The following is a 24570-nucleotide window of genomic DNA, read 5'->3' as shown; positions in this document are numbered from 1 at the left end:
CCAGTATACAGTGACCCTCACCAGCATGTGGTGGCCCACACCAGTATATAGTGACCCACACCATCATACAGTGACCCACACCAGCAAATGGTGACCCACACCAGTATACAGTGACCCACACCAGTATATCACGCTTCACACCAGTACCAACACACTGGTGCTCCCCGTGGCTGGGGGATGTGACCAGGGACAGCTCTCCTCTGCAGTGGCAGAGCTGGCCCTATCTCCCCACCCCACTGTGGGACTTCACCCCCATCCACCTTGAAGCCATCTGAACTTTTGGGAAGCCCTTTCCCAGCCTGGCCGCTCTCCTCCTCCCCCACGAGCCCAGCACGTCCAGCGGCTGTTGGCCCATCCCAGTGCGCTGGGAGGACGCTGAGGGTGGGAGAGGGCGTGTGAACAGGGCCGGGGCTGTAGGGCTGCGCACGCCGAGATGCTGGACCCCCGCCAGCCCAGCCCTGAGGCAGCTGGACCCGCTCCCGGCCTCTGACTCCACATCCCGCTCCAGCTCCCTCTGCCCCACGGCTGTGCCCACATCAGCCACTTCGCACCCTGCCTCATGCTGGGGCAGATGTGAGGCTGGGTGTGGGGTTCTGTAGGGCTGGGCATGGGGCTGGGGGTCTCAGCATAGTCTTGTGGGCTGGGCATGGTCCTGTGGGGCTGGGCATGGCCTTATGGGGCTGGGCATGGCCCTGTGGGGCTGGGCATGGTTCTGTGGAGATCTAAGCGTGGTCCTGCGGGGCTGGGCATGATCCTACGGGGCTGAGTGTAGTCCTGTGGGGCTGAGCATGGTCCTATGGGGCTGAGCATAGTCCTGTGGGGCTGAGCATGGTCCCATGGGGCTGAGCATAGTCCTGTGGGGCTGAGCATGGTCCCATGGGGATCTAAGTATGGCCCTGTGGGGCTGGGTACAGTTCTGTGGGGCTGGGTCCCCATGGAACCAGCCTGTCCCCAGCAGGGCCCAATACCCGCCCTGCCCACCCCGTACCCCCACCACTGCCAACTCTGCCCCCCCCCCCCAACCTTCTCCCCCTTCTGATTTCCACTAATTCCCCCAAAACCACCCACAGGTTTCCATGGTGATTCCTTAATTTTCCCCCCCTCCCCAACCCGTATATTCAGCAGAAGCGGGTTTGCTGGGGAAAAAAAAAAAAAAAAAAAAAGCCCACAGAAATTCAAGCAGGGTGAGCTTTTTCGCTGAAAAATGGGTTAAAATGTGTTGGTGAAGGGTTTATGCCCCCCCCCCCAGCGCTTGGGTCAGCGGCTGACCCCCGCGGGGAGGCCCCGGTGCCACTGACCCGGCATTATCGATGCCAGAATAATTGTCATCCCCTCATTAGTGCTGGGGAAGCAGCAGGAGGGGGATGTTAATTAAACAGGATTATTAATTGGTGACATCCTCCTCCAGGTGCTTGCTCAGGTTTCGAGCCAGAGAGGGGCTCAGAATCCAAACTGGGACCAGTAGGAAGGCGCTGCCTTAAACTGGTGTGGGAAACCCTTGTGGGGAGCTTGGATGACGCTGAGAGGTGTAATGAGTTCTTGCCAGGACTCAGCCTCCTGCCAGAGCTGCTCCAGGGCTTGCCTCCAGTATGGGGTTTTTAATTAATGCTGGCTAATTATATGATGAAATATAATAATATGATAGATGTGACAAAACCTTTGGTGCTGGCGCCTGGGATGATCCCTCCCGCCATCTTTTATTTTATTTTTAGCATTTTGACACAATTTGGCCACTTTCACCGGCAGAGGAAGGTCAGGCGCAAAGTTGGGGGCGGGGGGAATAATTTCTTCATGGAGAAAAAATGTGCGTTCCCATCGAAATATTTAAAACGAAGGAACTGGGAATGGCTGCGAAAGCTTTTTATTTGTATTTGGGTTTAATGGCAGAGCAATAAAAGCCAGGGAAGTGAAGATACGGTAACCATAGCCACCGTGGCGGCGGGGGGAGCCATGGCCATCAATTTATGCTTAAAATATTAAAAAAATTAAAATAAAAAATTGGGTTGGGTTGCCTGAAATCTTCCCATCACAGTGACATTTTAAAGGGTCTCTGAGTGATGTGGCGTGAAGAAGCTTTGCTATTATTGGGGTCCCCTGGAAAACAAGAAAAAGCCAGGAAAAAAAAGTGAGAAAAAAGCCAGAAAAAGTGTGAACGGGCCCATTTTTGGAGAAGACGGGCTCAGGGCAGGCAGGATTTGGCCAAAACTCCTCCCCCTGCTATTTCTTGCCCCCTAAAAAGCCCCCCAAATCCCATGGGTGTCACAGCAGCCCCCGCCCCACTCTCCCTCCTCCTCTTCCCTTCCAAGTAACTAAGTTTTTTCTTTTTTTTCTTATGCTTTTCCTTTTTTCTTGACTTTTTTTTTCTTTTCTCTTCTCTGTGTTTTTTTCCCCCCCCCCCCCCTTTTTTCTTGCCTTGCCTTTTTTTTTCTCCTTATTATTTCCCTGCCAGAGGACGATTAAGGGATAACAGCTCTCAGCTGCACTTAAAGGCAGATTTGCAGCTTCAGCCCTCCGGGGGGGGTGTGAAAGCACCAGCCCCAGCAGGCAGGTGAAAAGTGTTGCCTTTTTTGGGGTGTTTTCAGGCAGATTCAGCCCATTTAGGCTCACCCAGTTCCCTGCTGTTTCCTGGAGGTTTTGGAGGTCTGGGGTGATGGGCCTGAGGGTGACAGGGCTGGGGGAGGCTGATGGCCCTGGAGGTGGTGGGGGACTTGGGCGGGGGTTGATGTCCCCAGAGGTGGTGGGGACCTGGGAAGGGGCTGGGACCTCGTGGGGGGGTTTGGGGCTGATGTCCCCAAGGGTGATGGGGGCCTGGGAAGGGGCTGGGGCTGTGTCCCCGGGGAGGACGGGGATGGGCACCGTGGGGGTGACAGGGTGGGGGCCCTGGGGCCCAGCTGAGGCGCAGGGGCTGCGCGCCAGGCCCGGGGGGTTCGGCCGGAACGTGCCGCCCCTCAGGGCCGGGCTCCCCCGGGGGCGGAGCGGGACAGAGCGGCCGGGCCTGCGGAGGGTGAGAGCGGGGCCGGGGCCTGGGGGGGCCGGCGGGGGGTTACTTCCCCCCCCAAGGCCCTATAGGGTCTGTGGGGGGTGTGTGTGCCCCCCCCAAGGCTCTAGAGGGGGTGTGGGGCGGGTTACATGCCCCCCTCTCCAGGCCCTATAGGGTCTGTGGCATCCATGTGGGGTGTTTCCCCCCCGCCTCCAGGCTCTGTAGAGGGTGTGGGGCATATTAATCCCCCCCCAAACCCTATAGGGCATGTGGGGCCTGTATAGGGTGGTTATACACCCCCCCTAGACCCTAAGGGGTGTGTGTGGGGTGTGTTCCCCATCCCCCCAAAGCCTTACAGGACATGTGAGGCCCACGGGGGTCTCCCCTGCCAACAGCCCCCTCCGAGCAACTGAAACCTTCCAAAATAAGACTTTCCAACTCTGTCTTCTTTTTTTCCAGGACCCTTGAGCATCCCCGGTGCCTCTTCTCCCACTGCTTTGGGGGTGTACCCCTACCCCAGGACAGCCTGTCCTAAAGGTATGTGACTCCCTGGGGACAAGGACCAAGGGGACACTCTGATCCCAAACAAGGGGGGGAGGTGACCCTGTTCCTCACCCCCCAAAGCACCCCCTGGTAAATCTGGTGCAGTTTCATAGTTGGGGAGTTTGCTGGGGGGTCCAAAACTTGAATGGGGTTTCGTTCCCTCCAACCTTGCTTTTCTTTACACCCCCCCATCAACGTTTTAAAACCAAATTATTTTTGTTTTCCTCCTTCCTCTCTTTTTTTTTTTTGTTTTTGTTTTTTTGGGGGGGAACAAAACTCCTTAAAACTACCCCAAAACAAAGGGAGGGGGTAGATGTGATTTAAAAGCCCCTGATACCTTGGGGGGGCTGTGTCTCGCAGGAGCAGTCCCTCTCCATGCATCAGTGGGCCGTGCTGGGTCCCCCCAGGCCGATTTGGGCAGGCAGAGACTGGCTGGGGGTTGGGGTTGCAGCGTTTCGGGACAGTTTGTACAGACACTGCAGGGTTTTTGGGTACAGATTGGCATCTCAGTGCTGGGGGGGAGGAGGGTGTGGGAGGGAAAAGTCAATTGTAACAGCACCGGAGCTCGATTACGAAGAATAAATTCCTTTCCCGAGGGGTTTTGGCGCATTGGTTGCTGGGTTGGTTGTGGGGTTTTTTTCTGCCTTCCCCCCCCCCCCTCCCCCTCTCTTTTTGTGATATAAACCATCCATTTCCTTCCTGAGGAGCCCCATTTCTTCCCTGCAAAGGCCTGAAGTGAGGAGAGGGGGCTCAGCACCTCCCCCACCACCACCCTGCAGGTCCCATCCTGCATCACCCCGTTCCCCCACGGCTCTGGTGATGGTGGTGGAAGCATCTCATGCAAGCAGGATCAGGTCAAAGGGTTTGGGGTCTCCCCGTGTGCCCCCCCAGCTCTCACTGACCCCCTCTTGCCCGTGTCTCCACAGCTGAGCTCCACTGGCTGGTGCTGGACGCGTCTCCAAGGCCTCATCCTGGCGCAAAACCCGCTGCCCGAGCACCCCTGCGGTGCTGAGCCCACTGGATCCGGGTCCCCACGCTCCTCTGGTGATGGAGAACCAAGGGTGACTCCTCGTCTGGGGAGGGGGGCAGTGTCCCCTCAGTGGGGGAAACCAGCTTGAGTCTCCCCTTTGTGGCTGCCCCTTCAATCCCAGATAAACTTGCTTTATTTCTCCCCAGTAAGCCCAGTAACAGGGCTTCTTGTGACAGCGCAAATGTGTTTTGGGGAGAATTCACCAACATTTGGTATTTCTAGGGCAAGCAGGATTTGTGCCATCCCTCCCTCCCTGCTGTCTGTCTTTCCCTCCTCAGATGAAAACCTGGATCTACCATTTGGGTGAGAAAGTGGAAATTTTCATCCCTTTTCTGGGCTACTGCCGTCCGCCCTCAAGGCGCTGCTGCCAGACCTGCACCCCGATAAGCTGGGTAAGAGCATGGCTCTGGGAGCTCTGGGCTTTCCCAGAGCTGGCTGGGGAGAAAATCTGGGATCCTGGGATGTGCGTGAAGAGGATAAGCCCCATCCAAAGGGTCTTATGCCTGGGGGGAGGGTGGGGGGCTGGTGTGGCACAGGCACGGATAAAATCTCCCCACCTTTTCCTGCTGTCACCTTTCAAAGGCAGACCTGCTGCTGCCGTGAGAGCTAACCCAGCTTTTTCCTTCCAGGGTCGTTTCTACCACCAGCAGCTCTCCTCTCTCGGCTTCCGCGATGTCATCCGGGTGACAGAGGAGGACACGCGGTGAGGATCGGATCAGCTCTGTGCCTTGGAACGCTGGGCAAACTGCTTTCCCCCCCCCCCCCCCCCCCCAGGGTTTGTCCAAGTCCCCATGGAAATCCCTTTCCCTGCTGCACAAGAGTGTGGGGATGCCTCTCTGTCATCCTTACTCTCTAATTAATCCAAAAAGGAGGGATGTTAATTATATTTTGAAAGGCTGGAAGCCACATCTCCGAGTGCAGCGTGTTAGTAACAGTGGAGAGGGCTTGGTCTGTTCCCTGTCTGCTCTCACACACAGGCTGGGAGGAGAAGTCATCCACAGAGTTGAGGATTTGGGGTTGTTTCTTTCTTTAAAATGAAACTTGGTATCTTGGTGCTGTTGGGAAGAACTTGGCAGGGGGGCTGGGGGTGTTTTCATTCTCCTCTTTGGCTCCGGCACAAGGACAAACTCACGCACACAGCGCTTGGAGCAAGCCTGGCTCTTGGCCCCTGGGGAGAGGGGAAATGGCCTCTTCCCCAACCCCTCCTGCTCTTCCTCCTCCCCAGAGGCTCTAACTCTGGACCTCTGGCTGGTGTCAGCCAGCCTTTTCCTCCTTGAACCCCAGGAGCCGTTTCCTTGCCAAATGCCTGATATATTTTTTTTTGTTCCTGAGGTGCTGGACTCTTCAGTTCCTCTCCCCTTTTCAGAGCAGTCCCTGGTGGTTTAGCAATTTAGCGCTGTATTTTTCCAAATCGGGTCATTATACTCTATTCAGCTTGAAATATCCCAGCTCCAGCTTTCAAACTCTTTGAATAATTCATCGCCGCTGCAGCGACGCGGGAGTTGTGGGGTGGCTAAAAACCACCCAGTGATGGGGTGGCTGAGATCACGAGTGGGAAGGACGAAGGTCTGAAGTTCCCGTGTCCTTCTCTTGCAGCCCTTTCGCTGGGTTGCCGCCCGCTCTGCAAGATCTAAAAACTCCCTTCCGTCCCTTTCAGGTGCTGCCTAGCTCTGATTTGGGGGCAGATTTGGAAAAGGCCCCGATCTGGGACCTCTGCAACGTTCTCTGTGTGTTTTTAGCCATCACAGGTTTCCCTCCTGTGTGAGGAGCGATGCTGCAAGGACCAGGGTGGCTGGGAGCATCGCTCTGCTGGTGCCTCCATTTTCCCAGCTGTAAAATGGGGAGAAAAATCTCAAAGTCTTGCAAACAGCTGGTTTGAGGGGGGCTGAACATGCTGGAAAAGCATCTAAGCACCGGAACATAGCTGTCTGTCTTCCTGCCCAGGTACCGGGGCTGGCTCGTCCGAAGGGTCTGTGGTTTCCTTGCTGTCTGGGACTGGGAAGTTCCTGCTGACACCCCCAGAGACCTCCCCTCGAGGATCTGCTGCAGCAAGAGGTAAGTGGGAGCAGCTGGAGGGGCTCTCTGGGGTCACCTTCACCCCTGCCAGGACCCAGGTCCTGCAGCATCATTCCCCTGACCCTGTGGGATCCCATTCGGTCGCTCGTCTGCGCCCAGTGGAAAGAAAGGTGCCAGCTCCTCCTTGCTGCTGCACCCTTCCCAAAAACTCACCCCGAGGAAGGGGCTTTGCAGCTGTTCCCCCTGTACTCAGCACCCTCAAAAGGAGCCTGTACCCCAGTTTGGTGGGGAACCAGCTCTCTGGGCTCTGCCCCGGGATGCCGCTGAGGCTCTCCCAGTCTCTGTCCCAATGGGGTGACATGGCCTTGTCAGACCTTGTCACTTAACTCATTGTCATGGCTAATTACACAGCAGGAGGCTGGCAGCCGGTACACTGTAATTACTGTAATATGGAGAATGCTTTTTAACCCCTCGCTCTGCCTCCTGCTTCCCACCTCCTCTCCATCCCCCCTCTGCAGGGTACGGGATGTCACTACCGGCCGGTCCCGTGGCTCCAGCGGGGACAGCGGATCCCACTGGCCATGGAAGGAGGAAATACTCAAGATCCTGGCTGAAATCCAGGCCCCGCTCTCCCTTCTCATGCTGAGGTCTGCGCTCCCACTCTGGGGAGGGTTGTGGGTGTGGATCCCCCTTCACGGGCATCTCCCACCTTCTCTTGGAGGGATCCCAGCTCCTGTCTGGGGCATTCCCAGTCCCTCTCCTTCACACCAGGTTTTGGTTTTTTTTTTTGTGCTCTTAATTTGTGTATTAAGCCCCTTCAGATGGGCTTTGAGTGGTGACTGGGTGCCTCATGCCTGCAAGCCATCCTTTGGGGGGATGCACAGGGACCCTTTGGGGGATGCACAGCAGCAGGGCTGGCAGCCCTTGGGGTACCACGCAGCTCTCTGGGGACACTTCCCCCAGTTCTTCCAGTGAGCTGGAATCTGACACTGGAGTGGGGAAGAAAGGGGGGAAATAAAAAAACCACTGGGAGGATGGAAAGCAAAGCAAACCAAAAGGGAACTTTTCCTTTCTCTCTCCCTCTCTTTCTTTTTTTTTTTCCTCTTGTCATTGAGAAATTGGCAATTAGAGGTTGCATTGTAGCCTAATTGCTTGTCTGATTGAGCTGTAATAAAAGAACTCTCTGAGCAGTCTGAAGTATTTAAAGGGAAGAAATTACCCAGGGGATAAAAGCGCTTGGATCCTTCCCGTAAGTGCGGGAGGACAGGGGAGATGGAGGGGTAATTGACTTCAGCTTTTGTTGCCTGAGGGACAAGGGGGTGGTCTTGTCACATCCAGCCTTTAATGTTTTAACTTAATTTATAATAAAACTGTTTATTTGCCTTACAGGAGCTGAGAAGTGAGATTTTTTTTTTTTTTTTTTTTTTTTGATTCAAGCTGTCTCATGCAGCCCCCTTTGCTATTTGGGTGGGGAAACTGAGGCAGGGAAGGGTGGCCTGAGTAATGTCTCTGTGGTGGTTTGGGGGCAGCAATGGCCCCTTGCAGGGTTGCTCACTTGCTTGTTTTCCTGCAGGCTGTGCAACTGGGCTTTACTCAAGCTTCTGAACTGCCTCTTCCTCAACGTGCAGCTCCACCGAGGGCAGCTGGAGATGGTGCTGAGGGCCAGCAAGATGGTAGGGACGCAGTGAGAGCCGCTCTCAGCCCCGTGCCTCGCTGCCAGCATGCTGGATGCTGAGCCTTGGCTTTTCTTGCAGCCTGACGTGCCGCTGGTTTTCCTCTCCACACACAAATCCCCGCTGGATGGGTTGCTCCTGTCCTTCCTCCTCTTCTCCCAGGGGCTGGGGGTGCCCAGGGTGACAGTGGGCGGCCAGGCCTGCAGCTCTCACCTCCGGTAAGGCACAGCAGACACCTGATCGAGCTCAGCACGTGGGTCGTCACCCAGCAAGGAGGGAACTGCACTTGCAAAGCTGAGGGTGATGGCCCTGTGCAAGGTGGCTCTTCTTCCCCTCAGCGCCCTGCTCAGCCGCCTGGGAGGAATTTTCCTGCCCTTGAGGATGGGACAGATGCCAAGCAACCAGGATGAAGGGCTCCCAGGGGCTGTCCTAGATGTGGTAAGTCCAGCCTGGGGTGCTGGGAGGGATAAAACATTCCCCAAGCTTCAAAAGCACCCAGCAAACCTCCCATGCATCCCAGAGGTGCTGCCAGTGCCCCCCAGCCTCACCCCGTCTCCCCCCACCAGTACATCGAGGAGGTGCTGAAGAGCCAACAGCCTCTGCTCATCTTCCTGGAAGAGCCCTCTGTCACCCAGCACCTCTCTGCCCCTGCCCGGGAGTGGCTGGCCCTGGTGTACCGAGCTGTGCGGGACGGCGCCGTCCCCGACGTCCTTCTGGTCCCCATGGGCATCGCCTATGACATCGCCCCTGGCGCTTTGTGCCGGGAAGAAGCGGTGAGAGCTCTTGTCGATGCGGGCGCAGCACCTAAATCACTGGGTGTGTCCCTGGGGAGCAGCACTTGCCTCCATCACCCTATTAATGCTTTGCTCTCCCCTCTTTTCCCAGCACGGGGCTGAGCCCCTTGGCCTTGGCACTTGCCTCTGGGCAGCGTGTCAGGCCATGCGCCGCAACTTTGGCTGCGTCCGGGTGGACTTTGCCCAGCCCTTCTCCTTACAGGTATGGCACTGGGGTTTGCAGGTAAGGCTCCTGTCTGGGTCCATCCCAGCTCTGGAGGTTTTGTTGCTGTGATGTTGGTGGCTGTGCAAACCTCACACAGGATCCCAGAATCCTCTGGGTTGGAAAAGCCCTTGCAGCTCCTCCAGCCCAACCATGACCCTCACCCTGACCGTTCCCAACTCCCCCAGATCCCTCAGCGCTGGCTCAGCCCGACTCTTCAACCCCTCCAGGGATCCCGGGGACTCCCCCCCTGCCCTGGGCAGCCCATTCCAACGCCCAACAGCCCCTTCTGCACAGAAATCCTTCCTCAGAGCCAGCCTGACCCTGCCCTGGGCAGCTTGAGGCCATTCCCTCGGGGCCTGGCGCTGGGGCCTTGGCTCCAGAGACTCATCCCCCCTCTCTGCCCCCTCCTGGCAGGGAGTTGCAGAGGGCCAGGAGGTCTCCCCTCAGCCTCCTCCAGACCAAACCCCCCCAGTTCCCTCAGCCGCTCCCCAGCAGACCTGTCCTCCGGGGGTTGGATGGTGGGGTTTTGGGTGGCTGAAGGGGATCTGGGGTTCTCCAGGAGATCCAGTGAACCCATCGCTGGGGGCTTGCTGGGGCTCTGGGGAGTCAAGGGATCAAGTCAGCTTGTTGGTGCTGAGGGCTGCAAGCATCAACAGGCTTGTTTGTCCTCAATCTCAGGAATTTGTGGCCAAAAACCTCGTCAGGCAGAGCTGCCTGGGGAACCCGCTGGAGGAGCCGCTGTTGCCTACCATCCGCGGCACATGGTAAGCAGGAGCTGAGCCTTGGGGGAGCATCTCACCTCTAAGGTCTGCTCCTAGCCCCACTTTCTCACCCCATTTCCTCCAGTCCCAGCCAGCTGGACAAGAAGAAAGCAGTGGTTTGGGGTCCTGGCCTGGCAACGGCTGCTAGTTTGGAGGCAGAAGAGGAAATATTGGTGACCAAGCTGGGCCTGCACTGCCTGAGCGGTGAGGGGTCTGCAGGGGGAGGCAGGAGTCCGGCCTCCAGCCATCTGCCTGCCCACACAGGGCTGGAGTGGGGGTGGGGAAAACTCCCCCCTGGCATCTGCTGGGTGATATCCCTTGGGATGCCACCGCTGCTGCCTCCTCTCCCTATCAGGCTCGGGGCAGGGGGCTCATCCCCTGATGGCTAACGATTGCTTCTCCATCCCTTGCAGATGGTGTTTCCTGCTCTGCAGTCATGGCTGTGGCTATCACGTCCGTGCTGCTGCTGCACAAGCACTGGGAGGTGAGGCACGGAGGTTTCCAGCTTTCTCTTCCTTTGGAGCAAGATTTCCCAAGCTGCCCCACCATGTAGGGGAGCCAGCTCATCCTCTTCTTCCTCCAGGGCGTCGTCTTCTCCCGGCTGATGAAGGATTTTGCCTGGCTGGTGGAGGAGATCCTGTCGGGCCAGCATGACGTGGGCTTCTCGGGGCAGGTCCGCGTCCTGGTGCAGCACAGCCTCATCCTGCTTAAAGCCCATATCACCTGCTACCACCTCTCCCCCATTGGTGACATTGTGGTGGTCCCTAAGGCCTCGGCGGAGGCCCTGAGTGAGCTGAGCCACCACAGCGCTGCCATCCTGCCCATCTTCGCTCACGAGGCAGTGGGCGGTGAGGAGCGAGGCGTGGGGGATTGGGGACACCAGGGATTGGGGACATTGGGGAAATCGGGGACGCCATTTTCCCGGCAGCCTGTGCCATCCGTGCCTTGCTGGTGGAGATGCTGCCCTTCCTGAAAGTGCCCGTCAGCCTCTTCAGCATCGTAATCAGCCGGGACGAGCTGCACCGCAAGACCCTGGAGCTGCTCCGGCTGCTCCCCCTAAACCTTCTGGGGCTCCAGGTAGGGGCTGGTGGTGTGGGGTGGCACTGCCATCGCGTGGAAGTGGCCTGTCACCGCTGCCTGTGTGGCTACAGGGAGTCCTGCTGCCTGCCAGCCCCTTTTTCTCCTCTCTTCCAGCCCTGCCAGCCCCTCGACTACCAGACCCAGGACGTCATCGACAAGCTCCTCGTGTGTGGGTTGCTGGAGTCTGAGGAGGTGGGTGTCCCCCCAGGACCCCCCTGCCCTATGCTGGGGATGGGTGGCTCAGCTCTTACTGCGCCCTCCGGTCCTGGCTGGGAAGGTGACGAGGGAGCAGGGGGGGGTCCCTGTGGGGGACAGGGTGCTGGCAGGGTGGCATCATAGGTGCTTTTTCCCTGCAGCTGGAGAGCGAGCACTGGGGTAAGGGCCAGGCCTGGGCCAGGCTGGACTTCAGCGACAGTGACAGTGACAGTGACAGCGACAGCAAGGTCCCCAGGTGCTTCTTCAAGGTACTCGGGGTGTCCCCCTGATGCACCCTGGCTGCCTCTGTGGTGGAGGTTTCACCAAGTCTGGCTTCCCCCCCGCCCCTTCCTCCAGCTCAGCGAGCCTCAGGGCTCTCCTGGCTTCCTCTTCTTCCTCTGGCGGCTCCTGAGCCCTGTGCTGAGGACTTACACCAGAGCGCTGGCTTTCCTGGACCGACCCAGCTGGCCCCAGCCTGGTAGGACACCCCCCTGGGGTGGACAATTGCTTCTCCAACCACACTAGTCCCCCTTTGGCTTGGCTTTTGGGGAAACTGAGGCACAGCCAAAGCTCCCTTGCAGCCCTGGCTCTATACTGGGCCAGGAGAGGGGCTGTGTCCCCCCAGGAATGGGGTGGTGTGATTTAACCACCCCTTTCTCTCCCACCAACCCCAGAGGCAGCCTATGTGGAGGCGCTGCTGCAGTTCCTGGCCGAGGAGGACAGTGTCAGTGAGTTTGGGTGGGGACAGATGGGGACTCCCTCCTGCTTTGGGGGCAGCACCCCCATAAAACCGGGCTGTGGGTGCCCAAAGGGTGGGATATGGGTTCTCCCTCCGGGATTTCTCTCCCTCCAGAGTACCCCAACAGGAGCCTGGCCCTCAGCTCTCTGCAGGCCTTCAAGGAGATGGGGGTAAGCACGGCCGGGCTCTGCTAGCCCTCCCCAACCTCAAGCTGTCCCCCACTCCCCTGGGTGATCCTCCTCTTCCTCCCCAGGTGCTGGAGGAGGTGCAGACCCCAGCTGGCCCCCTGCTCCACCTTGCCCAGCCTTTCCACTCCAGCGTGAACCGGGGGAAGCTGGAAGCCTTCATCCAGCAGTTCCTCGAGCCGTGGCAACCACTGTCGTGCCAATAAATCTGGGAGCAGGTACCCGACTGGCTCCTGGCTTTATTGAATACCAAAGCAGGGGGGGCAGGCAGCTGAAGGGGGGTGAGATTTGGCCTCTCCATCTTCACACCACCTTGTTGCAGATGGTGCCCAGCTCCTCGATCTCACACTGCACCTCGTCTCCTCTCTGCGAGGGGAGATGGTGGAAGCCCCACACTCACCTTGTGTGTCCCCCCGGGGTTCTTTATGTCCCCGTTCTGCCACCCCAGCCCTATTTTGAGCCCCCCCTCACCTCTTTCTCTCACCTTAAGAAACACAGGGGGCTTCCGAAAGAGCCCCACACCAGCAGGCGTTCCTGTTAGCAAGATGTCCCCAGGGACCAGTGTGACAAATCTGGCAGGGGGGACACGATGGGAGGTGTCAGCAGTGGCCCCCCCCAATCCCCAGCACCTCACCTCCCCCTCCCCCTGCACTTACCGGGAGATCCAGGCGATGAGTTTGGGCAGGGGGAAGATGAGCTGGTTGGTGCTGCTGTCCTGCATCAGCTGCCCGTTGACACTGCAGCGGATCCTCAGGTTGTGGACATCTGTGGGGACAGAGGGGACGTGCCACACCAGGTGGCGGGGGGACACAGGGACAGCGCTGGGGGATGCCTGCCACTGTGAACATGCCCTTTGGGAAAAGCAGCTGCTTTGGGGGCAGATTTGATGCCTGGTGCTTCCTCTTTTAACTGGGAGAGTCCCTATCTTGTCCCCTTCCCTCCCTGTCCTGTCCCCACCTGCCATGGCCTCCTTGGTGACAAGAGCTGGCCCCAGGGGACAGAAGGTGTCGAAGGTTTTCCCCAGCAGCCACTGCCTCCCGTTCCTCCTTGTCTGCCAGTCTCGAGCGCTGACGTCGTTGGCCACCGTGAACCCCACGACGTGGTCCAGCGCTGACGATTCCTTGGGGGGGGGTGTGTGGGGTGTGACAATGGGGACACGGTTAAGAAAGGGTGGGGGGACACGTGGAGGAGGGGGCGGTTACCTCAATGTGCCGCCCCTTCTTCCCGATGACGGCGGCCAGCTCCACCTCCCAGTCCACCTCCTGGAGGGGGACACACACAATATGGGGTGCTGGGTGGGCTCAGAGGGGCAGCACCCCATGGACGGGGGGCACATGGGGAGGGGGGGCAGGGGTACTCACGCTGCTCTCCTCGGGGTGTACGATGTCATCGAAGGGCCCCACGATGGCGCTGGGAAACTTGCTGAAGATGATGGGCTCCCTGGGGCTCCTGAGGTCCTGCTCCAGGCAGTGGTCGTGGTAGTTGAGCCCCACACAAATCACCTTCTCTGGGTCCCCGATGGGTGCCAGGAGCTGCACCCTCCCCCGCGGCACCCGGTGCTGGCCCGACTCCAGTGCCCTGCGAGGCCGGTGGGGCTCAGTGCCAGGGCTCGATCCGGCGGGGACATGCGGGTGACGCTGGGGCGGTGGGCACCCACCTCTGGGCAGCGGCCAGGCCGCTGGGGCCGGTCTCCAGGAAGGCGCGCATGGAGCGGGGCAGCGCAGGCTCGGCTGCGCTCAGATCCACCACGCTCCCCCCGGCTGCTTCCAGCCCCAGACGGGGCTCGGGCCCCCCAGCCCCCCGGAACCGCACCAGCCGCATGGCCCCCAGCAAGCGCATCCACCACCTGTGGGCACCGGGCGGGGGGGTCAGATCCTCGGGATCTTGCCTGGAGTGGATCTGTGACCCCTACCCCTGGGTGTTGGGGACCCTCCTTGGGTGGGGTTGGATCACAGAATCCCAGAATCATTCCGGTTGGAAAAGCCCCTCGGGATCATCGAGTCCAACCCTCAGCCCGACTCTACAAAGTTCTCCCCTACCCCACATCCCCCACAGCTCATCCCAACGGCCCTGAAACCCCCCCAGGGATGGGGACTCCCCCCTCCCTGGGCAGCCTGTTCCACTCTCTGACCACTCTTGCTGGGAAACATTTTCTCCTCCTGCCCAGCCTGACCCTCCCCTGTGGCAGTTTCCAGCCGTTCCCTCTTATCCTGTCCCTGATCCCCTGGGAGCAGAGCCCAGCCCCAGCCTCTCTGCAATGTCCTCTCAGGAGCTGCAGAGAGGGATGAGGGCTCCCCTCAGCCTCCTCCTCCTCACACTGAACACTCCCAGCTCCTTCCCTGCCTCCTCACAGGATTGATTCTCCAGCCCCTCACCAGCCTCGTTGCCCTCCTCTGCCCTCGCTCCAGCCCCTCCAGATCTCTCTCATACTGAGGTGCCCAAACCTGGACACAACCTCCAGGTGTGGCCTCCCCAGTGCAGAGCACAGGGGGACTGTCACCTCCCTCCTTCTGCTGGTCACACTAGTGCTGATACAAGCCAGGCCACCCGGGCACACTGCTGGCTCACGGTCAGCTGCTTGCCAATGAGAACCCCCAGACCCCTCTTCCTTGCAGACAGTTTTCCATCCCTGTGGATGGATCGCTCTGGCACGGGGGGGGATCCCTGGCGGCTGACACCCTGCAGCAGGGCGAGGAGGGGCCGCATCCTGCACTGGGAGGGGCAGATCCCAGCGCAGGAGGGATCCTGGAGGGAGGGGAGATCCCAACACCAGGATCCCTGGTGGAGACTGAGTCGATTCTCGGCGGTGGGTGAGGGGGCAGATCCCAGCATGGGAGAGACTGGGAGGGGAGAGGGGATCAGGCCCCAGCAAGGAAAGGCTGGGGACAGTGGAAACCTCCCCAGCACAGAGGAGATCCCCAGTATGGCAGCAAAACTCCCCCAGAGCAGGGAATGGATCCCAGCGTGGGACGGATCTGGGGGGAGATGGGATCCCCGGCACAGCAGATGGGGGGAAGCAGATCACCTGATCCCACACAACCCGGGTCCCAGGGGATCCCCCTGATCCTGCCCAACTCCTGAGGGATCCATCCTCCTGATGCCCCTGCACAGTGGGGACCCCCAGAGGATTCCCTCCCATGGTCCTGGGGGATTCCCCCATCCCATCCCACACAGTCCTGCTCCCGGGGATCCCCCCAGTCCCAGGGGATCCCCCCGACCCCACACTGCTCCAATCCCAGAGGATACGCCCCCACCCCAATGCCAGGGATTCCCCTGATCCCAAGAAACGCCCCACAGGCACCCCCGCCCCGGCGCCGCTCGGCCGGATCCCGGGGGTCCCCCGATCCCGCACAGCCCCAGAGCCGCGGGACCCCCCGCTCCCCGAGGACCCCCCGACCCCGCGGTGCCCCGACCCGGGTGGGGGAGGGGGATAAGGTCGGGCCGGGGATTCCCGGGGGGGGCGGGGGGGGCACAAGGGATACCCGGTGCCACCTGCGTCACGTGCCGCGCTGACCCCGCGTCCCCAGCGTGAAGGTCCCCGCGTCGAGTCCCCGCCCCCCCTCCTCGGGCTGACCAATGCGAGAACGGGGAAAGAGGGGCCGCGCCGGCCGCTCCGCCAATGAGAACCCGGCAGCTGCCAGCCACGCCTTCCTCCCGCTGGAGGGGCGGGGCAGCGGCGTTGCTAGGATACGGGCGGCGCCCGCCATGACAGGACCCCGCCGCCATGACAGAGTCGCCATGACGGCGCCGAGGCCGGGGCCGGCAGAGCCCCTGGACGGGAGCGAGCCGGGCCGAGGCGGGTGTTTCTCACCTTTATTTCATGGAAACACGCAGTGAGTGAGCAAGCAACAGGCGGCTGTGGAGGAGGGGGGCTGTGGCCGAGGCCTGGCCAAGGTGTGGCCTGGCTGAGGCGCAGCCTGGCCTCGCTGGCCCATTTGTGAGGAAAAAAAAAGCAGAAATAACCCAAATAACCCTCCCGGCCGCATCCCGCCACTCTTGTGGGTGAAGCTGTCTCTGCTGCCGCTACCCCAGGACTTGGGGTCACCCTCTCTGCCCCCCCTGCAAGGCTGTGTGTGACCATTGTTTCCCCTTGGCTCCCCAGGTGGCGTGTTTCATCCCTAAATCATAGCCATTTGTTTTATTTAGAAAATAAACCCTCTCTCCTTGTACCGCTGGAAGGTGCGGAGCGGCTTCTCTCCTCGCTGTGGGTCCCCTCCAGCGCTGTGCGGGCGGGGAGAGGAGGTTCGTGTGCTTTCAGTTGGCCTTCAGGAGCTGCCGCGTCACGGCTGTGATACAGAAACCCCCTCCTCGAGGGTCCCCTCCCCGACGGCTCGCGTCCCGTGGGAAGGGTTTGTGTGTGGCAAGGTCTCCTGCACCACCTGGGGCAGAGGGAACCCCTTTGAGGGGGGGGCTCTGCCCCCCAGAATGGGTCTGGCTGTCGGGGTGGGCATTGCCAGGTGCTGTGTCAGGGAGGGCTCGGGCCGACGAGCTGGCAAAGTCGTCCATATATCTTCTCGTCTCTTTTAACTGGAGTGCCGGGAGCCAGGTGGATTATTTTCTTTCTTTTATCCTTTTGTTTTGTCTGAAACAGTAGAAAAAAGTTCCCCTCGGCTGCTCAGAGAGGCACTGGCAGGGCCGAGCAGGCGGTCCCGGGTTCTAGATTGCGTTCTCGAAGATCTGCATGGAGCTCATGATGTCCTCGTCCTGGATGGGTGGGAGGGAGAGGTCAGAGCCCACGGTCCCCCTCCTCCCATCGACCCCAGGGTGACCAGAGCTGTTCCCCATCTTTCCCAACCCTCCCCAGCACGTCATTTTGGGACAGGACAAGGAACAAGGTTATGTCTCAGAGTCGCAGGCCTGGCAGTGAGGAGGAGGATGGTGCCAATGCCAAAGCCCACCCGGAGTTCCTCACCTTCTGGCACGTCTCCAGGAACTCCTCGAAGGTCACCACGCCGTCACCATTCCTGTCCATCTTCTGCAAGGGAACAGCAGGGGCTCAGCGGGGATGTCCCTGTCCCCAGCGGTGGTGACAACCCCAGCCTGTCACACGTGGGGGTTTTGGTGGCCGCCAGGAGGATACAAAAGGGGACGGTCTCACCTGGAAGAACAGCTCCACATGCTCGGCGGGCGCGCTGTCCCTCAGGGTGGGCTGGGTACAGCGCCCCATCATGTCGTAGATGGACTTCATGATCTCCAGCATTTCCTAGGAGGGGACGAATGTGGGTCAGGTTGACAAGAACCCTCCAAGTGAGGGCGCCTTTGTCCCCCAGCACCTCTTTCCACCATCCCCATCCCTCTGGGTGTCCCCCACGATGCTCCCACCCTGCTCATCCCCCTCCAGTCCTTGTCCCTGTCCCCTCTGGTGTCACCTCCTTGGTGATGTAGCCGTCTTTATTAATATCGTAGAGGTTGAAAGCCCACTTCAGCTTCTGGTGCACTGTCCCCCGCAGCAAGACGGAGAGGCCAATGACAAAATCCTGCCGGCGGAACCGTGCCCATGAGCGGGGACATCCCACAGGCACTGTCAGCTCACCCAGACCCCAGGGACAGACCCTTGTCCTCCCCCAGCTAGCCATTCGCCCCCCTCCAATAGTGCCGCGGTACTGCCATCGATCGCAGGATGCCCCGGGGGATTTTTTCCCTATCGATCCCATTTCTATTCTCGCTCATAGCTATTTTTAATTGTGATGGTAAAATCAGCACCGGTGCCCCCCCTTCTACGAGCCACCCCTGCTGCAGTGCCTGGAACTCTCCCGGCACAGGCTCCCACCATCGAGGAGACTGAAGAATTTGGCCGTCGCCACTGCGCTGAGCTTTTATCCCCGACCGCATGCGAACGAGGAGGAAGATCTGATGAATCACGCCGCCGGGCACGCTGACAGCCGGCCGCGGCTCGAGGAGCACGGCGCTGGCAACGGCTTTTCCCAGCGAGAAACCGGGCGCGGAAGCACTCCCGGGACACTCACCTGGAAGCAGAGAGCCCCGTTGCGGTCGGCATCAAAGGCGTCGAACAAGAAGTGCGCATAGGTGCTGGCATCTGCGAGGGGAGGAAGAGGAGTGATGGTGAAGCCCCCACCCCGGCATGCGCCAGGAGCAGGATTTGGTGTTTTTCTCCAGAAGCAGCCCCCCCGCCCAGCACCCCCACGCTGGTTTTGGGGGTCTCCCTGACTCACCGCCTTGGGGGAAGAACTGCGAGTAGATGAGCTTGAAGGTCTCCTCGTCCACGAGGCCGCTGGGACACTCCTGGGGAGAAGAGTGGGCGCCCGGTGAACCCCGGCTCCACCAAAACCCACCCCCCTGTCCTGGCCCTGGCGGGGGAGGGGCAGGACAAGGGTCCCCCCAACACTCACGTTCTTGAAGCCACGGTAGAGTGATTGCAGCTCCTTTTTGGTGAACTTGGTCTGCGCCAGCAGCTGCTCCAGCCCCTCGGGTTGGTGCCGGACGGCCGAGAGCTCCACCTCGACGTCGCCGCTGTCTGCAGGGAGAGGCCGGCAAAGACCCCCGTGGGTCCAGCAGCTTCTCCGTCTCATCCCACGCTTCATCCCGGGCTGTTTCCCACCTGGATCCAACCCTCCTTAAAACCAAATCTCACCCCCTGACCCTTGTGCCTGGAGAAAAACCGGGGAGCTCTGGGTGAGGGAGAAACCGGCCGACCCGGAGGGTTTCCCCAGGAGCCACCGAAGCCGTTATCCACCGCCGGCAGCACGTTCCTGGAGCTGCCTCTCACCCCGACCCCGCTAATGCTGCCTCCCGCCCGCACCCGGCCTGGCGGAAGGTAATTAATAAATGATGGCTCATTAATAATTCCAGCTTGGGAAGCCCCTGTGGACCCGTTCAGTGCTGAGACGGGGATATCGGGAACTTCAGGCTGGGAGAAACTGGGCCAGGGTTGGGAAGAGGCTCCGCTGTGCCACACCTGTAGGGACACCCCGGAAAACCCTGGGGTCCCCTGGGTGCTGCTGGGGGGGGGAGGGGGGGGGTTGACCCCCTCTGTCTCCCACCAAACTGGGTTTTCCGAAGTGTGAAGGGGCAGCGCCAAGCCCCTTCTGCCCAACTGGGGTGGGGGCAGGATTGGGGGGCCCCAGCAACCTGTCTCAGGGGGATTTTGGGGGTCGGTGGGGGATTTGGGGTCCCCAGTGTTGCATCTTGGGGGGGGGGGGGGGGTCGGTGGGGGATTGGAGGTCCCTGGTGTCCCATCACAGGTGGGTTTTGGGGTCAGTGAAGGACTTGGGGGTCTCCGGTGTCCCATCTCCAGGGGCTTTTGGGGGTCAATGTGGGCTTGGAGACCCCCAACATCCCACCTCAGAGGGATTTGGGGGGGTAGTATGGGCTCACAGGCCCCCAGCATCCCCCCTCAGAAGGGGTTTGGGGGTTAACACAGGCTCAGAGGCCCCCAACATCTCACCTCGGGAAGGTTTGGGGGTCACTGCGGGCTGGGGGGTCCCCGTCATCATGTCTCCGGGGTTAACAGGGGCGTGGAGGCCCCCAGCATCCCCTCTCGTGAGGGCTGTGGGGGTCGATGTGGAGTTGGGGGTTCCCAGCATCCCTTCAGCGGGGTATTTTGGGGGGGGCTGGAGCCGGCCCAGCCCCTCGGGGAAGGTCAGAGCAAGGCTGGGCCATGATGCGGCAAGTGCAGGGGGCAGGGTGGGGGGCAGCCAGCTCCCCCTGCACCCCAAAACCCTCGGGCTTCACCCCCAATCCCCCTTCCAGGCAGTGTGCCCCCCCAAAAAAAGCAGGTTGTACCCCACAGGGACCATTTATGGGCCCAACAGGTCCTTTAACCCGGAGGGGACACCCTGAGATGTGGTGGGGGGCTGAAAATAAATTTAATTAATTAAAAAGTAATTACTATTAATTAAAATTAATTGGGGGGGGGACACATGCGGGGTTACCTTCCACGGAGATGGGCTCCAGGATGCCGAACTGCTTGAGGACGGCGATGAAGAGGAGGATGACCACGGCCACGGCACACAGCTCCATGCCCTGGATGCCCATGGCCGGTGTGGTGCTGGGGTGGGGGGGGCGTGGAACCGGTGTCGGGGTATGTTTCCCCCCACCCCCACCCCCCCACCCCAAAAAAGAAAAAAAAAAAAAAAAAGGAAAAAGCGGGTCACCCCGGGGTGGGGGTGAGGGTGTCGGCGGGCGGGTGCCGTCCCGGCGAGCGCTGGGGCGGGTGCGCGGGCTGGCCTGCGCCCTCCCTCCTGCCCTCCTCCCTTGGCACTCACCCACGGCCCCCCCGCTCCTGCCCCACTATTGCTGGGATTTTTCCATATTTTCTCTCTCTTTTTTTTTTTTTCCTCTTTTTTTTTCTATCACCCCACACACACATTAGACAAAGGAGCCTGGGGGTGCCCCTCGCAGCACCCATAGGTGCCCCCTAAAATGCAAAAACGGCGAGGGGTGTGTGTGTGTCCCAAAACAACACCGTTTAAAAAAAAAAAAATAGTTTTGGGCCCCCCCTAGGGAGGAGACAGGTGGTAATGCCCCCCCCTCGCCCCGCTGCCCCTTGGGGGGGTGTTCAGTCAGAGGCAATTAGCGCCGGGCCGGTAACGAGCGGCATGGATCGATGGCAATGAGTAAGCAGCTGAGCCCCGCGGAGGGAAGGGCTCCCCGGGGACCCCCCCGCCTGGGGACACTGAGGCAGGAAGTGCGTGGGGGGCTGTCTCTGTCCCCCCAGGGGTGTCCCCTGTCCCTCCGGGGATGTCATCTGTCCCCATCACCCTGGGGATGTCTGTCCCCAGTGTCCTGGGGTGGCCTCGTCCCCCAGGCCCCAGAGGCCTCTGTTCCCATCCCTCCAGGGGTGTCATGTCCGCGTGGGCTTTGGGGACATCTGTCCCTGTCCCCCCGGGGGTGTCCTGGCCCCACGGCCCTGGGGACATCTGTCCTCATCCCCCTGGGGATGTCCCATCCCCATGGCTCTTGGGACATTGTCCCCCTTCCCCCCAGAGTGTCCTCATCTCCCCAGAGTGTCCCCATCCCCCACCAGGGTGTCCCCATCTCCCCAGGTTGTCCCTGTCCCCCCCCCAGGGTGTCCCTGTCCCCCCTCAGGGTGTCCCCATCCTCCACCAGGGTGTCCCCATCTTCCCAGAGTGTCCCCGTCCCCCCCCAGGGTGTCCCCATCTCCCCCCCACCCCCCATCACCCTCCCAGCTCCCAGTGGCCCCTGGGGGCCGCACAGGGGGGCGGGGTCACGCTGCCAGGGAGGGGCTTCCGCCCCGATGGGGGCGTGGTATGTCGCTGAGGGGGGGGGCGACGCTCGCCCACCGCCCGAGGGGGCGTGGCTCAGCCGCGCGGCCCGCCGTGTCGTCACTTCCGCTTCCGCCGCCGCCACCGGAAGTGCTGTTTGCCGCCGCCGCCGCCATGGCCTCAAGGTTACTGCGGGTGAGCGCGGCCCTGCGGCTGCTGCCCGCCGCCTCCTCCCGCGCCGCGCCCGCCCGCTGCCTCGCCGCCCCCGGTGAGCCGAGGGGAGGGGGGAACCGGGAGGGGACCGGGAAGGGGGGGGTGGCGGCGGCAGGTGGGGAGCGGGGCGGGCAGGCCGAGGCCGCGACCTCCCGGTGTGACGGCGGTGCCCTGCAGGTAACCTCGCCACGGATGAGGAGCAGGCGACGGGGCTGGAGCGGAAAGTGCTGGAGGCCATGAACAAGGGCCTGGTGAGTGCGGGGCGGCGGGGAAGGAGAGGCGGGGGGTCGGAGCCGTCCCGGAGGGGAGGTCTGGGGGGACGTCGGTGTCCTGGGGGGTGGCGGGGGGTGGGTCTCAGGGACAGGGTGTCCTTGGTGAGGGGTGGGGGCAGCGTCTGGAGGTGCCCCCTCCTACTGAACCTGTTACCAAAACGGGATAAAAGGACTTATTGACACCAGTGAGATGTAGATAAGCGGCTTTATTGGGTGCACAGGGCATCCGTCTCCCCAGCTCGTGTAACACGCTGATGAGAGAGGATACAGGATATTAACCAAATTCCCATGCATAAATGTGATAATTCCCGTCACTCACTTTATTCTTCCCATCTCTTTCCTGTCATCCACACTTGAGTCTTGAAATGAGTCGGGGGGCTGCATTTGCAACCACCACACACCACTGAGCCTAAAAGAAAGGCCCTCCAATGCCCTTTACTCAAGGATTTTTGGCTCATGTTGGGATTTTAACCCGCTTTGAGGCCCTTTCACAATACAATTTTTAAAACACCTGGTCGACAGGGCAATAAATCGTCCTGACGGGACAGTGTAACGATGGCACCTCGTCTGCCAGCGGAACTGGGTGTGTGGTGACTTTAAACTGAACACAACATCTCTGTGACTGCTGAATGAAAACACTACACCGCTATTTTTTATAAAAAATGACATTTCTATGAGATTCCATTTAATTGATTAATCCTAATCATTCCTTATCAAAATCACCAAAAATCATCAACCCAAGTTAATAACGAATCAGTAACAAACTCCTCTTTTTCCCTCCCCCCAGGACCCCTACAGCATGTTCCGGCCAAAGCGCTACGCGGGGACCAAGGAGGAGCCCAACCTCGTCCCCTCCATCACCAACAAGCGCATCGTGGGCTGCGTCTGTAAGTGGCCCCCCAAACCCTCCCCTCCCCACCTCCCTCCCTGCGTCTGTGTGTCTGTCCTTTCCCCCCTGCCTCCCCTCTGTCCATCTGTCTGTCCCACCCTCCTCTTCCTCCTCCCCCCTCCCCAGGCGAAGAGGACAACAGCTGCGTCATCTGGTTCTGGCTGCACCAGGGGGAGGCCCAGCGCTGCCCCTCCTGCGGCACCTACTACAAGCTGATCCCCCACGAGCTGCCCCACTGAGACCCCAACGGGGTGGGGGGGGAGGCTGCGCCAACACCACCACCCCCCACCCCCCCCCCAGCACCCACTGGAGGTCCCGGTGGGTCACACCAACACCCCCCCAGCACCCACTGGGCATCTTCTGGGCCGAGCTGAGCTGCCCCCACCTTGCCCCACTGTGTGTGCCCCCCCATAAAGAGTTTGTGTGTGTGGAAACCCGGACTCTGTCTGCGCTGAGGAGGGGGGGGGTAGGAGTGCAGCACCCATGGGTGCAGTGGGGGCTGGGGGGCAGCACCGATGGGTGCAGCAGGGTGGGGGGACAGGCTGCGGGAGTGAATTTAAAGCTGTTGCTGTCATCGTGAGCAGGGAGGAGACACGGCGGGGTGGGAAGCGCTCATGACCTTGGAGAAGTATTTAGGGTGGGGGGACCCCACCTTCACTGTTCCTCTGCCCTGAGGGGGGCGAGTGCTGGGAATGGGGTGGGGGGTCTCAGTGTCCCCCTGATTGGGAAACTGAGTAACTGCTTGGGAGCCTGTGGGAACCCTCCCTCCCCAAAATGTGCCCTCATCCACTGAGAGGGGGGTGGGTGTCATCCCCCAGACCCCAAGGACAATCACAGCTCTCCCCCCCCCCCCCCCCCCCCCCCGCCATCCTTCCACACAAGGTGTCCCCTCAAATGTGGGTCTGGGATGTACCCCACCCCCAGCTCTACATCCTGGCGTGGGCTGGCTGTCCGTATGGGGGGGCACAGCTGGACATAGTCCTCCCAGGTGCCCACCTCGGTGTCTGAGCGCCCCCTGGGGTGCAGGGTGTGTGTCCCCCCCACCATGTCACCTTAGCAGGTGATGGGGTCGGGCAGATGCCCCACAGTGTCCCCGCAGTCACCCTCATCCCCTGGAGATGGTCTCCAGCTCCTCCAGCACCTTCTAGGGGTCGAGGTGGGGCTGATCTGGTGCCCTGGGTTGTTCTCTGGTGGCTCCCAACCCTCCCAAGCAGCCACTGGTCGCCCAGAAAAACCTCTTTGTGGTCACAGAAACTGCCAGCACCAGCTCCACGACCGACCGTTCACCTGTGGTACCTCCTTGGTCCCGCTGATGGGGACAGTCACCTTCTCCAGGTGGTCCCAGCAGCACCGTTGGTGCCCACACTCCCCCCGTGGTGGCCCAGGGCTGGCTGGGGCCTCCTGCTTGGCTTGGAGGCTTCCAGGTGACCCTGTTCCGTGGGGTTGGAGCCTTCCTCCTGCTGCCGGGTGTCCCAGGGGGACGGACCCTGCCCGCGGGTCCCAGCTGCTGAGCCTCGGAGACGGTGGGAGCTGCTGGAGGTTCTCCGGGGCTGCCCCTGCCCTGGCAGCTGCTGCTCCGGGGGGGCCGGGGTGTGCCAGGAGGTCCCTGAGGGTCCCTGGAGGCCTCAGGAGGCCCCCGGGGGTCCCCAAAGCTTCCCTGAGGGCTCCAGGGAGGACCCGGCGGCTGCCCGGTCTCCAGCGCGGCCCCCGTGCTGCTGACGACATCAGTGACGTCACGCTGGTCGTGCGTGATGTCACGCATCCCGCTGACGGGGGGGCGGGTCCGTCACGGCCCGCCGCCACGGCCAAT

The 24570-nt window shown here is 60.8% G+C and overlaps 4 protein-coding genes across 7 annotated transcripts; 2 read left to right on the top strand and 2 right to left on the bottom strand.

The window, feature by feature from the left end:
* Positions 1-4567: 4567 nt before the first annotated feature.
* Positions 4568-12499, top strand: LOC141971302 (glycerol-3-phosphate acyltransferase 2, mitochondrial-like). The gene is made up of 21 exons (XM_074928558.1): positions 4568-4584; positions 4832-4945; positions 5183-5256; positions 6498-6608; positions 7088-7216; positions 8143-8242; positions 8324-8460; positions 8581-8680; positions 8809-9015; positions 9128-9238; positions 9920-10005; positions 10088-10206; positions 10416-10486; positions 10586-10850; positions 10931-11079; positions 11197-11274; positions 11439-11546; positions 11635-11755; positions 11952-12005; positions 12131-12186; positions 12270-12499. The coding sequence occupies exons 2-21, from the start codon at positions 4832-4834 to the stop codon at positions 12405-12407; spliced, it is 2328 nt and encodes a 775-aa protein (XP_074784659.1). The 5' UTR covers positions 4568-4584; the 3' UTR covers positions 12408-12499.
* On the bottom strand, positions 12415-15747 carry LOC141971303 (oxaloacetate tautomerase fahd2, mitochondrial-like). The gene is made up of 8 exons (XM_074928559.1): positions 15694-15747; positions 13859-14047; positions 13563-13779; positions 13404-13463; positions 13159-13321; positions 12858-12966; positions 12686-12773; positions 12415-12567 (listed from the first exon to the last, which is right to left on the bottom strand). Exons 2-8 carry the CDS (start codon positions 14038-14040, stop codon positions 12505-12507), a joined length of 882 nt encoding a protein of 293 aa, XP_074784660.1. The 5' UTR covers positions 14041-14047; positions 15694-15747; the 3' UTR covers positions 12415-12504.
* A 181-nt stretch (positions 15748-15928) lies between these two features.
* Positions 15929-20542, bottom strand: KCNIP3 (potassium voltage-gated channel interacting protein 3). Of its 4 annotated transcripts, XM_074928616.1 has the most exons (8): positions 20094-20542; positions 18552-18676; positions 18375-18444; positions 18168-18238; positions 17571-17678; positions 17300-17404; positions 17114-17176; positions 15929-16905 (listed from the first exon to the last, which is right to left on the bottom strand). In XM_074928616.1, exons 1-8 carry the CDS (start codon positions 20194-20196, stop codon positions 16858-16860), a joined length of 693 nt encoding a protein of 230 aa, XP_074784717.1. In that variant the 5' UTR covers positions 20197-20542; the 3' UTR covers positions 15929-16857. The 4 variants fall into 4 exon arrangements, with proteins under 4 accessions (XP_074784717.1, XP_074784715.1, XP_074784714.1 ...); XM_074928615.1 differs by lacking the exon at positions 15929-16905 and having other exon boundaries at positions 17045-17176; XM_074928614.1 differs by having other exon boundaries at positions 18168-18676.
* Positions 20543-21515: 973 nt separating this feature from the next.
* Positions 21516-23194, top strand: COX5B (cytochrome c oxidase subunit 5B). Its single transcript, XM_074928542.1, has 4 exons — positions 21516-21654; positions 21777-21850; positions 22659-22758; positions 22887-23194. Exons 1-4 carry the CDS (start codon positions 21561-21563, stop codon positions 22997-22999), a joined length of 381 nt encoding a protein of 126 aa, XP_074784643.1. The 5' UTR covers positions 21516-21560; the 3' UTR covers positions 23000-23194.
* The last annotated feature ends 1376 nt before the right edge of the window (positions 23195-24570 follow it).

The sequence above is a fragment of the Athene noctua genome, chromosome 28 (genome assembly GCF_965140245.1).
Source record: "Athene noctua chromosome 28, bAthNoc1.hap1.1, whole genome shotgun sequence".
Taxonomy (NCBI): Eukaryota; Metazoa; Chordata; class Aves; order Strigiformes; family Strigidae; genus Athene; species Athene noctua.
The sequence above is the reverse complement of the archived record's forward strand: the minus strand, read 5'-3'. Positions and strand labels throughout refer to the sequence as shown.